Here is a 14,316-nt window from a genome sequence, read left to right as displayed (position 1 = left end):
GCATTACATAGTTTACAATTAGATTTGGATAGATTACAAATAATACCGATTCAGGTCTTATTACGAGAAGTTTGCTGCATCAAAGTTTCATTTAGATATTAACGAATAAATATTAAAAATTATCATATAATTTATTTGCATACCTTGTTTATGTTAAAAAAAAAAAAAAAGAAAAACAAGACAAGGAAAATAAAACAAACCTTAGTAAATTTTCCCTATGAAAAAATCCATAGGGATTTTCTTCGCACAGAAATGACGTCATTCGTTCTGATAATATTGGCTACCCTGCATTGAAATGGTTAAGTTTCTATGCTGTTAGCATTTTAAGAGTTACGTTTTTAAATAATTAAATAAAACAAAAATTTGAAAAATTGAATATTAATAACATATGTATTGTTGTTTACACAATTTAAAGTATGTTAGCCTTAAAAGATTATGGTAGCAGTGATGGTGAAAGTGGTTCTGAAAATGAAAGTACTGTTGACAATAATGAAGACAAAATAAAAGAGTATGATAAACATGTTAATAATGACGATGATGTTTCTCCAAGAGATTCAATTATTACTACTGACAAATTGATAAGTTCTATTGGATTACAAATATGTTCAGCACCAGAAGTTGTATCCACAGTAAGTTACTTCCAATACATTGAACTAGAATTAATACATAGATACATCTTTATTAATTTAGGGCCTATTGGGCCCAGAAAATGAACTTGGTAGTAGATGAGAAAGTAGCTAACAAAGTACTTAAAGCTAAGCAAAAAGACTAGAAAAGTTGTAACCCTTAAAATCTTATTTTAATCATTGATTATATTTCTGATATTTATATAGGGAACAGAGTTATGCGTTAAACACATAGATTCAACTGCATCTATGGTTACGCATAATCCAAAGTATGAAGAATTGTTTGCTCCGGATTTAGGCCCAGAAAATCCATTTAAAACTCAGCAACAACGAGCTACAAAAAACATGCTTTCTGGTTACGTTGAGAAAGCGTATATCAGTGAATTTCAATTCGAGAATCAAAGAAGGACATTTACAAGTTATGGTAAATCTATTTGTAGTGTTATGAAAATGTTAAACTTATGTTGTATTATAAAACATTAAGTATCTATAGCAAATTATCCTTTTTAGGATATGCTTTGGATCCAACCGTTGATGGTAGCGCAGATGAAGGAAAAACTTTGATCGGTGCTAAGGAAGCTGCAGAAGAATCAGGTGGTAAAACAGTATTTGAAAGTACAATGTTAAGGCCTGTGGATAAAAGAAAAAGACATAGGAATAATGATCCTGCAGATATCGAAGGATTTTTAGGTCCTTGGGGTGGTTACATAGATGAAAGACGAGTGGTTAAACCTACTCAAGAAGAGGCAGCGGAATTGGAAGAGATTTTAGCTAAAAGAAATAAAAGAGGGAAACAAGTGGAAGAGAAACCACTTGAAGAAAAAACTGTATTACACAGTATGTACTCTTACATGTATACACACATATATATCGTTTTTGCATCATTAGAAAATTATTTTAATTCTACTTTAAATTTTACAGTTAAAGATAGTGTGGATTATCAAGGAAGATCATTCCTACATGCACCACAAGATATTGGTGTCAATTTAAGATCAGATTCACCACCTGAACGATGTTTCCTACCAAAAGCACACATTCATACATGGGAAGGTCATACAAAGGGTATTTCTCAAATAAGATGGTTCCCACGAACTGCCCACTTGCTTCTTTCTTGCAGTATGGATTGTAGGGTCAAGGTATTTTAAAATATCAAAATTATTTATACTAAATTATCTACATAATTATCTTGTCTAGATGATACTAAATATGACTTTATCTTACATATACAGTTATGGGAAGTTTACAAAGAAAGACGATGCGTTAGAACTTATTACGGTCATCGTCAAGCTGTACGTGATGTAAGCTTTGACAATGATGGAAAAAGATTTCTTTCTGCTGGCTACGATCGTTACGTTAAATTATGGGACACGGAAACTGGCGCTTGTATAAGCAGATTTACGAGTAGAAAAATACCATATTGCGCTAAGTTTAATCCCGATCCAGACAAACAACATCTTTTTGTAGCTGGAACAAGCGATAAAAAAATTATTTGTGTAAGTCGTACGATAATTTATTACTTTTTGTGATATTTAATGGGAAATTTTTCTTAATGTATATAAAAATGATTTATCTTATACAGTGGGATATACGATCTGGTGAGATAACTCAAGAATATGACAGACATTTAGGTGCAGTTAATACAATAACTTTTGTTGATGATAATCGCAGATTTGTTACTACTTCTGATGATAAAAGCCTTCGCGTTTGGGAATGGTAAATAATTTTATTTGTTTTTGCATTACTGCAGCACCGTATCAAACCTTGGATTGTTTCTTATAATGAATAAAAATGTATATTTATTTTTAGGGATATTCCTGTTGACATGAAATACATTGCTGATCCTTCGATGCATTCGATGCCAGCTGTGACACCATCGCCTAATCAAAAATGGTTAGCATGTCAAAGCATGGACAATAAAATTGTGATATTCTCAGCCTTAAACAGATTCAAAATGAATCGGAAAAAAACTTTTACTGGTCATATGGTTGCTGGTTATGCTTGCGGTCTTGATTTTTCTCCTGACATGAGGTATAAAAATATACATTTTATATAAATAAATATTTAAATATATAATAATAAAATTATAATGTTTAAATATAATTTTGATCTTGTTTAGTTATCTAGTATCAGGAGATGCTGATGGAAAATGTTACATATGGGACTGGAAGACAACAAAATTATATAAAAAATGGAAAGCGCACGACGGCGTATGCATTGATGTTTTATGGCATCCACACGAACCATCTAAACTAGCAACAGCTGGATGGGATGGGAAGATAAAGTATTGGGATTAATATTTTGTGTTAATATGTAAATCCTACTCCTTTGATTTTATGCGAATTAACGTGCGTATGCACACTCATACGTCCATCCACGTATTAAGATTGTACATATAGAATTTGTAATAAATTTTTCATTTTACTCTACTAGATATTATTATAAAGTTTCAATCTGAACTACTTAAACACTTAAACTATTATTAATTAATATATTTTCATAAGATTATTTTATAACGTAGCAAATAATTTTATTTATTAGTATTCATTTGTTCTCCTTCCATTGTTTTTTAAACGCAATGTCCTTGGGTATTAGTCATTATTTTTTATAAAATAAATGATAAATTGCGACTTATGTAAAAGAAAAACAAATGTGAATAAAATATTTGCACAACAACGTAAACGATACTTTTAATTGTAACATTCAACGAATTTGATCTAACCTAGATTTAATATTTTATTTGTAACATTCAGACATATCAGAAAAGTTAGTAATTCCTTAATACACATGTAGAGTGCAAAAATCAATAGTATACATCACAATGTCTGCCGTGTTCTCTACTTCTCATGTATAACGTATTTCAATTTTCTACGCTTTTACGATGTTTATGGTATTGCATTAAATTTATTAATTTGGTGATTATTTGAAAGAACGTTAAAATTTGAAACCACACGTAAATGTAACAAGTTGAACTGTGAGACACTGTAAAATCGACATATTTAAGTGGTGCTCTTGAAAGGGGGTAATACATTATTTTAATTACATGTATATATTTATTATTCTGCATATTTATTTTATTTTCTCTATATTTTTTCCAATATATAGTATTATATAAATATTTATTTCTAAAATTCTGTAAACAAATGATTAAAAGAATCTAAAGAAAAAAGAAATATTTACAAAATTTAAAAAGTATTTAAAACGTTTCTAAATTTTGTATGAATTATAAGCTATTTATTTGATAATAGAAAATTTTTTAAACTATTTTATAATGAAGTTATAATACACTGCAATTAGAAATGCTGTTAATATATTAAATAAATGAAAACTAGTCCCTTACAGAATTGTTAAACGATGGATAATCAAGGATTAGGATATTCCTACCATTTACCGTCTGCTGGATGGAATCTTAAAGTCAGAAATGCATTATCTCAATTTAGTGATCTTTTTAGCGAATTTAACAAATACATTGCACCAGCATATCATCATGATCGTTGCGAAAGGTATATGAATTACTTTATGGAATTTTTTCTAAGTTACTTGTAATATAATCAAATATTTATTTATAAAAATAGATCCGTGCAAATGCGTTTATATTCTATGCACAAAAGAGAATTTGTCATGGTATTTGTTGGCTTTTTTGCCTGTTTTGGATTGTCCGTGTTCATTGGGCTTACTGGTAAGCATTGTTGTACAATTAAATTTTTAATTATATATTTCAATATTTAAGATTTTTCTTTTACTTTTAAGGTCCGCCGATAACTTCAACAAGTGAACAAAAAGCACATCTCAATGGAAGCGAAATGGCAACTGGACCATTTAGAATGAAGACACCAGCTTTGTCGCCTTATAGCCAACAATTATGGGTCATTGCTAAATTATCTACGTTAAATAATGACGGTGACAAAATAAATAAATTAAATGACATTTTTAATTATCTATCAATAAAAATCGCTATCTATAAAATTGATTAGAGGCAGGGAAATTGTAATTTAATGCAGATTTTGTTTGTAGATGAAAGATACGATAAAAGTTTTCAAGTAAGCGTTTCAATAGATGGCATCAGTATTAATCATAAGCGTATTCCTGTATTGGAAGCTGGACATACTAGGTAGATTAATTTTATAAATAACATAATGTCTTATTTAAATATAAAATAACATTTTTTAATTTACAGAACAAGACATCTGAAATGTGAGAGACAATCTTGCGAGGAGCTTGTCGTGGCTCATCTTGGATTTTTAGATTACACCTACTATATAATAACTGTCCATTTTCATGGACTTGAAAGCTTCCACCAACGATATACAATACGAGATCTCACATTCTACGTCAGTAAGCACTAAACAAAATAATGCGTTGGACAAGATAAATTAAAAATTTAAATTATTTGCACTTTATGGTTTTGTATCATATTCACAGTTTAAAAATTACAATCCTGCGTTCACACAAATTGAGATATGGTTTCGACTGATCTTCTTGCTGACTACTTTTGGAGTGATGGTAATTAATGATAATTAAATCTTATAAGTCTTGAAATAATTCCAATGAATGATTTTTTTTCAGTGTTGGTTCGGTCACTCGCTAAGAAAATATTCGTTACATGATTGGTCAATAGAGCAAAAGTGGATTTCTATTCTTCTTCCATTATTAATTTTATATAATAGTAAGTATTACACGAACTAATCGTAAAAATAAACAATGATATTTTGCATTTAACTTGATATCTTATGTAGCATTACTACGCATTATTTTTGTTGCTCACATAGATCCTTTATTTCCTATGACATTTTTAATAAACTCTTGGGTACCTGGAATGCTCGATGCAATATTACAAACAACTTTTTTATGTGCCATTCTCATGTTTTGGCTTTGCGTTTATCATGGTCTTAGACAGGTATTATTGATAAAAAATATTTAGTATTATTGCAATAGTAGCAATTAATATATACATTTATTTTAATAGAATGAAAGGAGATTGATCACTTTTTATTTGCCGAAAATGTTGGTTGTTGGTCTTCTATGGGCGGCAGCTCTAACATTGGCAACATGGCTTCGTTGCACTGAATTAGAAGATCCAACATATAATTACGTTCTTGATACATCAAATTATTATGTAAGTAATATTTCTTCATTTATATTTGTTCATAAGATTAAATGATACGTAATATAACATTTCTTTTTATATGTTACAGGGTTTCAAAGTATTCTTCTTTACAGTTGGTGGTTTTTACATTGCATATCTTCTTCTACTTATACTAAAGGCATACAGTGAACTAAGATCTATGCCATATTTTGGTGAATAAACTTTATCAAACTTTACCAAACGTTATGAAACAAAAGCGTTTTGCATTAATTTGTTCTTTACAATATGTAATTATTTTTTCCAGATTTACGATTAAGATTTTTAACATTACTTGCTGGAGTAGTTGCTGGTGTTTGCAGTTTAGTTACTTCTCGTCAATTTGGTGCAGGTGTTCTCGAAGATAGTTTTGCTTCACGTCTTTCTACATATTATAGCACATCGGCACAATTTATGGCTTTGTATGGCCTTCTCAATTTTTATTTGTATACAATGGCATACGTTTATGCTCCAGCATTACAACAAGTATATGGACAACGTAAATATTTCGATTACGAAAATAATTATTAATTAATTATTACTCTGTCAGGGGGAAAATTAATTCAATTTGTCTTTTACTTGTTATATGCGGGTATAGATTCATCCATAATGAAAGATAATCCTGCTTTTTCGATGATAAATGATTCGGATGAAGAAGTGATATATGGATCGGATGAAGACAACAGACGATTGTTAACACGTTTATCAAAAAATGGAGTGGACAGTGATTGAATAAACACGATCAAGAGGGTAAAACAATTATATACAAATAATTGTATCTAATGAAGAAGTGAGATGTGCATTGGCAGGCAATTTTTGTAAATTTTACAAAAATACTGCCTTTTAGGTATGGAAAAGGTAATATGAGATAATTGATTTTTAAAAAAGAAATAAAAAAAATACATTTTAATTATTAATAACAAAAAAAAACTTAATTACAATTTACAGACTGTACATATGCCTTCTGGGATTTTGGTATTAATCTATTTATTATAACACACAAGAAAAGAAAAGAATCAATAATCTATTCGTATTAATCTGTTATTATTCTCGAGCAGCATTAACGAATAAGTAATGAATGAGATAAAAACAATATAGAAATGATTAGCAAAAGAAAAAGAAAAAGAAAATACTTCAACTTCGTGGATGCCTATATGATTGTGTATTGCATTAGATCATTTATATGAATTATCAATAATTTATATTGTTAAAATAAGTTATCAAATATTAATATAAATTAGTATATGTTCTTTTTTATGCTCTTATTTATAAAATATAGTAAACATTTGCACCTCATTAATCTATATCATGCAAAGTGCAATATTAATAGAAAAAATTATTTTCTTTTTAAATTTTCACTTATCGATATAATATCATTTATTATCAATTATTATTAATTTGTACAAATGTTTTTGAATTCTGCATTCTTTGACAAAGTCGTATACATAAAAAATAATAAAAATATATCTATAGAAATTTAACATGTACCAATATAATGTACTATATTTACAAGTTATTGTTAATTATAATATATTAATTATGCTACTTATGATTAGTAGTGTATGTGTATCGTATCATCATGTATCATTATCATTATATATTGCTACTCATCACATTAATACCTCCTTAAATCAGAGACTTATAATTTTGAAATAAATTCATTAATTTAATTATTTATTGTATTCAATAATATATTTGATTAAAGTAATGTTAGAAACGTAAAACTTAACATAAATAATAAAAATATTAAAATTCTTATATAAAATTGTGTCGATTTAAATAAAATGAATGTTAAACTTACCAACAGGAATTCTAATTAATAATAACAAATAAAACATGATGATAAAAGTGGCATTGTTCAATTATAAACTAAATCTGATAAAATCTAACTGAAACTGCAAATGCTAGTAATAAACATAATATAGTCGAATCATAGAAACTTAACCTCATTTGCATGAAAGTAATATCTCGAAAATAAAACGATATATTTATTCTTTTTATTATATATAATTTTATTATTAATCATTGTTAAAATAACGAATAATATAATTTAATCTAAAAGTACAGATCGATATATCTCGATGAAAAGAATAATCGAAACTAAGCTTACTCACAGGAAAGTAATAAAGAAAATAGAATATTTTTTCTACTAGTAGATGGCGTTTTTTGAACTTCAATTTATGAAACACTGGAACGTTATGCCGCTTTGATTTTTTATTGTTGTGATAGAATTAAGAATATTTTGTGAAAGGACAAACAATATAACTTTTAAACAATACAAAATGGAACTCACCGATGATAATTTGTTAACGCTGAGCGAATACTTGAAGCATACTTTAAGTCCTGATATAAATGTCAGAAGACCGGGTAAGTTAACCTCAAGTTTAACACACACACAGATTCTTATATATTTTATATAATAAATATTTTTTTTTTATATATTTATTTAACAAAAAGATTATGATTGATTATCCAGTTATATTTAAAAATCCAAAGACGTTAAAAAAAATTTTGTATGCTATAATGTACTTTTATATATTATATATAACAAAGTCTTTAATTTAGTAAATTACATATGCGAATATAACATTTTTATACTTATTTTGAATAATTTATATTTTTAATCTTAGCTGAGAAGTTCTTGGAATCGATAGAAATAAATCAGAATTACCCCTTACTACTTTTACACTTGATAGACAAACCTGAAATGGATATAACAATAAGAATTGCTGGTGCAGTTGCATTTAAAAACTATATAAAACGTAATTGGAAGATTGTAAGTGATTAACATTTAACATTATATCTAATCATTGGATTGTATTAAAATTTTAATAATAATAAATTTACAGGATGAAGATGGACTAGATCATATAACTGCACAAGATAGATGTGCGATAAAGAAATTAATAATTAATTTAATGTTGCATTCACCGCATTCGATACAAAAGCAGCTTTCTGATGCTGTATCGATCATCGGTAAACACGATCTTTTAAATAATTGGCCAGAGTTGATCAATCAGATGATTGAGAAATTCAATACAGGAGATTTAAATATTATTAACGGTGTCTTACATACCGCACATTCTTTATTTAAGAGATATAGGTACGAATTCAAAAGTGAAACTTTGTGGACAGAGATCAAATTTGTATTGGACCAATTTGCTAAACCATTGACAGATTTATTTTTAGTAAGTCTTCATAAAGTAATATTTATGTAGTATAATACATAAGTATAAATATAACTTAATTTTCTTTTTTTTTTTTATAGACAACTTTAAATTTAGCACAGATACATGCTAACAATGTAGATGCCTTAAAAGTCATATATAATTCTTTGGTCATGTTATCAAAAGTATTTTATTCTCTTAATTTTCAAGTAAGTTGCCAATATTTTTGATGACGTTGAATTATATCGCAGTAGTAAAAAATTAAAATGTTTCTTTTGTATCGTCCTTTTAGGATTTGCCAGAATTTTTTGAAGATAATATGTCATCGTGGATGAAAAACTTTCTCGTTATATTGAATGCTGATGTGCCATCACTACGAACGACAGTAATTATCAATATTTATAAATAATTATTAAATTAATATTAAATGTCTATAGTATGATATATTACTAGGATAATGAAGAAGCAGGAGTATTGGAGCAGTTAAAAACACAAATTTGTGATAATATTTGTCTTTATGCTCAAAAATACGATGAAGAATTTCAGCCATTTTTACCAGAATTTGTAACTACAGTATGGAACTTGTTAACATCAACAGGTCAACAAACCAAATACGATGAGGTAAGAAACATTTATTTAATAATTATAAGTTCAAATATTTAAGCTTTCTAATAATAATAATAGTAATAATAATAATTATAATTTTAGTTAGTATCAAATGCATTGCAATTTTTGGCTATAGTAGCAGATCGTTCACGATATAGACATTTGTTCGAAGATGCAGGAACTTTGAGCAGTATCTGCGAGAAAGTTATTATTCCTAATATGGAATTCAGAGGTAGGGTAGACATTTTGATAACAAAATAAAATTAACTGTATAATTAAATTGAAATATGTATTTTATAATTTAGATTTATTATTTTAATTCATACGACTGTTCGTAGATTCGGATGCTGAATTGTTTGAAGACAATCCAGAGGAATACATACGCCGTGATATTGAAGGCAGTGATGTAGATACAAGAAGACGAGCAGCTTGTGATTTAGTCAAAGTTCTATCGAAATATTTTGAAGCTAAAATAATGGAAATTTTTGGTGCCTATATACAGGTTCATAATTTTTATACAAATATTTAAATTCTCCTATAAATATTTTTATAAATAAATATCATCGTTATTATATAGGTAATGTTACAAAACTATGCAGCAAAGCCTACTGAAAATTGGCGCAGCAAAGATGCGGCTATTTATTTAATAACAAGCAGTGCGACTAAAGGTCAAACACAAAGGCATGGTGTAACGCAAAGTAGTGAACTTGTTCCATTACCACAGTTTACAGCACAACACATCGAACCAGAACTTTCTAAACCGAACAGTACGTATTGTTTTATCATTGTAAATATTAATAATGATAAATGTGTATTATATAGTAATGAATTATTTTATTTTTTTACAGTTAACGAATGTCCAGTTCTTAAAGCAGATGCTATTAAATTTATGATGTCATTTAGATCCGTTTTACCCCAGGAATTAGTTGTAGGAAGTTTACCACAATTAGTTAGACATTTAAATGCTATAAGTCCTGTTGTTCATACGTATGCTGCTTGTGCAATTGATAGGATACTTTCTATGAGAGGCACAGACAATAATTCTTTGTAAGTAAAAAAAAATAATAGAATAATTCATAAAATATAATTTATGTATATAATGTTAAATTCATTTTCTTTTTCTATATTTCATTTTTAGAGTTAAAGGAAACGATTTAATGCCGTTAGCACCGGATCTGCTTAAGGGATTATTTGCATGTTTATCTCAGGCAGGATCAGAAGAAAATGAATATGTGATGAAAGCTATTATGAGAAGTTTTGGAATATTGCAAGATAACATTGTACCTTTCTTAGCAGATTTATTACCAAAATTGACAGAGAAACTTACAATGGTTGCTAAAAATCCAACACGTCCTAATTTCAATCATTATCTTTTTGAAACATTAAGTTTGTCTATCAAGTAAGTTTTTAATGTTCGCAAAAATTGATTTCATTAATTTGACATTAAAAATAAAAAATATTTTTCAGAATTGTATGTAAATCAAATCCTCAAGCAGTTTTATCCTTCGAGCAAGTTTTGTTTCCTGTATTCCAAGAAATTCTACAGCAAGATATCTCAGGTATATTTTATATATTTAATCAGTTATTTCTCTCGTCCAAAAATAAAATTCTTAATGAGAAGGTATCACAGGGAACTTAGACATAAAAAAGAATGAATGTGAAAAGTGTTATATTGGACAAACGAAACAGAAACTTAAAAAAAGATTAGACTAGCATAAAAATGACTGTAAACCTATAAATGTAAATAAAACCAATACCACAGCGCAAGCTGAACATCATTTTACAACAGGACATAACTTTAAATTTGACGCGGCAACTATTTTAGATTTAGAAGAAAATTGGTATAAAAGAAATATCAGCGAAATGTATCATATAACAAACAATAACACGGTGAATTTTAAAACGGACACAAATAATTTAAATCACATCTATAACGGAATTTTTAAATTTAACTATAATAAATAGAACACTGTAATAGAGGACACCTTATATTGAAGATATCTAGACTAATAAACACTAGTCTAGATTGAAACAGTTTTGTTGAGGGTTTCAAATTATAACGAGCTAATACTTAACGAAGTTTAGATGTTTTGTGTTTTGAATATTAATAATAAAAATAAAAATGTATGTCTACTCAATGAAAAAAGACGCTGAACTATAAAGATTAAGGTAACATGTAAAAAATTATATATTGTATGAGCCTCATGTATGTCGTAATATAAGAAATAATAATAAAATAAAATTTCCAGTTGCTGAAGAAGTCCCAATAATAAAGGAACGAAACGTCCAACTTAGTTAAATTAAGTTCTACTACTTTTTTATGTTTCCCTGTGATACCTTCTCATTAAGAATTGTATATATTCTCATCTTTACATGTACTCGTGTAAATGGTTTTTTAACTGTCTTATTATTTTTCTTTTTCCAGAATTTATACCTTACGTTTTCCAAATCTTGGCATTGTTTTTGGAACTCAGGGCTACTCAAGAAATACCCGATCCTTACATGGCCTTATTCCCATGTCTATTAGCACCAGTTCTGTTTGAACGTCAAGCTAACATTCATCCACTCAATAGATTATTACAAGCATATGTTAGTCGAGGTTCACATTTAATTATAGCACAGGATAGAACTAGCGGCTTATTGGGCGTTTTCCAAAAGTTAATTGCATCTAAGGTTAATGATCGTGAAGGTTTCTTATTATTACAATGTATCATTGAATATTTCCCACCGTAAGTTTATTTTTCTTTTATTATTATCATTAATAATATTTTTATATTAAACTTTTCAATTTCTTTTGATATCGAATTTTTGATTTTATGTTCAGGAATACATTGGAACCATTCATGAAACAAATTTTTGTATTGTTATTCCAAAGGCTCTCTTCTTCGAAAACTACTAAGTTTGTACAAGGTTTAATAGTATTCTTTGCCTATTATATTATTAGATATAATGCAACTAGTTTGGTTAATATTATCGATCAAATACAACCACAGTAAGTTTTAACAACTCGTATTAATTATATATATATATATTTAAATATATATGAGACAATTAATAATATTTTTACTATATTGCAGAATGTTTGGTATGGTTGTGGAACGCGTCTTGCTTCCCGATTTACAAAAAGTCTCAGGTGATATAGAAAAGAAAGTAACAGCTGTAGGAGTATCGAATTTATTAATCGATTGTCCAGTTATGCTTGAAAACCCATACAATTCATTTTATCCACGACTTTTAGCTGCATTGATAGAATTCTTTGAATTGTCTCAAGATGAAACTTTGTTACCGGAAGATAATATGATACCTGAATTTGGAGAAACCATGGAATATCAAGTCGGTTACAGTCAGCTTGCTTATGCTAAAATGCCTAAAAAAGATCCACTTCAATGTAAGCATTCATTTATTTTTATTTATTTAACGTATTACAAATTTAACATATTAATTTAATATAAAATAATTAAATATAGAATTTTTATAATTTATTACTATACATATATTTTAAAAAATAAATATAGCTGTTGGCGACGTACGTTTACATTTGGCACAAGGACTTGGTAGATTATCACCAGGACAATTACCAGGATTACTTGGACAAATTCCAGAACCAAACGCAAATCATCTAAGAAATTATCTACAATCCGCCGGCATTACGGTTGCATAATATAAGCTGAATATCAGAAACAGATTGAAGATTCATTTAATATCACGAAAAATAACTAACATCAAATTGAATAAATTGTAACTAAATAATGAAAATTTCTTATAAATTTACACAGGATGTCTCAGCTGAAGAAGACCACCTTAGTATTTGTTTTATTTCTAATGATATAAAAAATATTTATAGTATAATTAGATTGTTTTTAAGAGAGATATATGATAGAAAACCTTTTCTTAGGTTATTTTTTATAAATTTATTCAAGATCGTCTCTCTTTTTATCCAGTAAACATAAATTCTTTTCTATTGCACTTTGTAGCGCATAAAACAATACATTTAAATATATTTGTATCTTGATCTTTATTAAACGTTAATAACCAAAAATGTAAAACAGAAATCTTCTATTATCGGTAATAGGACAAAAGAGATAGTTATTACCAGCAAAGAATGCAGAAGTACATAGAAGCTCACAAGTTCCCCTTTTTATCTACGCAGATTCATCTTAGTTACTACCGGGACCACCAGTAGGACCACCATAGGTAGGTATTTAATGTGATGACGGTATAATATTATCAAAGAATACAGTATTCTTTGATAGTATATGATATATTGTAATAAAATATTAAATAATTATTTTAATTATCAATATTCTTGTCCAAAAAATATATTAATATATAAGTTTCAAAGGGAATTATAGACGGTTAATAAATCTGATGAACAATTTATTTTGAACTAGTTGTACGTTTCGTCCCTTACTGGGGACTTCATCAGCAACTTGATCATTTAGTTCACGCGTCAATACATATTATCTTTTTTACAGAGTCATACATTTCAATAAAACTTAACATATTACAATACAATTTAATCCTAAAACACCTTATCTTATCACACGTAATCATATATTATATATATTATAGAACCGGAATAAAGCAAATTTTACTTTAGATAATCGTGAAGAAAAATATTTTATATCATTCATGAATTTTGCTGTAGATGCATGCAAAATTATTAGTATCATAAAAAAATGCAAACAGTTATTGATTTATCAGATCGAAAATATAGAACAAAAAAATAATAACTACCATAAAAATGTTGTAAATTATTGAGTAACAATTTCATATAAATATTTCTAACTCACAAACA

General features: G+C 27.8%; 3 protein-coding genes across 3 annotated transcripts; all 3 read left to right on the top strand.

Moving 5' to 3' along the window:
- Window positions 1-283: 283 nt before the first annotated feature.
- On the top strand, window positions 284-3,305 carry LOC106793568 (pre-mRNA-processing factor 17). The gene is made up of 8 exons (XM_014760603.1): window positions 284-629; window positions 834-1,050; window positions 1,137-1,463; window positions 1,548-1,762; window positions 1,856-2,119; window positions 2,206-2,339; window positions 2,433-2,654; window positions 2,743-3,305. Exons 1-8 carry the CDS (start codon window positions 417-419, stop codon window positions 2,918-2,920), a joined length of 1,770 nt encoding a protein of 589 aa, XP_014616089.1. The 5' UTR covers window positions 284-416; the 3' UTR covers window positions 2,921-3,305.
- A 121-nt stretch (window positions 3,306-3,426) lies between these two features.
- LOC106793569 (transmembrane protein 181) lies at window positions 3,427-6,853 on the top strand. The gene is made up of 14 exons (XM_014760604.1): window positions 3,427-3,645; window positions 3,966-4,126; window positions 4,199-4,302; window positions 4,374-4,523; window positions 4,638-4,734; window positions 4,801-4,954; window positions 5,046-5,126; window positions 5,190-5,289; window positions 5,393-5,520; window positions 5,590-5,739; window positions 5,819-5,921; window positions 6,014-6,244; window positions 6,344-6,603; window positions 6,694-6,853. The coding sequence occupies exons 2-13, from the start codon at window positions 3,978-3,980 to the stop codon at window positions 6,475-6,477; spliced, it is 1,581 nt and encodes a 526-aa protein (XP_014616090.1). The 5' UTR covers window positions 3,427-3,645; window positions 3,966-3,977; the 3' UTR covers window positions 6,478-6,603; window positions 6,694-6,853.
- A 1,058-nt stretch (window positions 6,854-7,911) lies between these two features.
- On the top strand, window positions 7,912-13,521 carry LOC106793582 (exportin-2). Its single transcript, XM_014760629.1, has 16 exons — window positions 7,912-8,112; window positions 8,376-8,521; window positions 8,595-8,933; window positions 9,014-9,121; window positions 9,205-9,297; window positions 9,366-9,533; window positions 9,621-9,750; window positions 9,857-10,020; window positions 10,096-10,285; window positions 10,367-10,565; window positions 10,657-10,917; window positions 10,986-11,077; window positions 11,944-12,247; window positions 12,343-12,510; window positions 12,596-12,906; window positions 13,034-13,521. Exons 1-16 carry the CDS (start codon window positions 8,028-8,030, stop codon window positions 13,177-13,179), a joined length of 2,904 nt encoding a protein of 967 aa, XP_014616115.1. The 5' UTR covers window positions 7,912-8,027; the 3' UTR covers window positions 13,180-13,521.
- Window positions 13,522-14,316: the final 795 nt, after the last annotated feature.

This window comes from Polistes canadensis, unplaced genomic scaffold (assembly GCF_001313835.1).
Source record: "Polistes canadensis isolate GaletaPanama2010 unplaced genomic scaffold, ASM131383v1 scaffold_15, whole genome shotgun sequence".
NCBI lineage: Eukaryota > Metazoa > Arthropoda > Insecta > Hymenoptera > Vespidae > Polistes > Polistes canadensis.
This window is presented reverse-complemented; position numbering and strand designations above follow the sequence as displayed.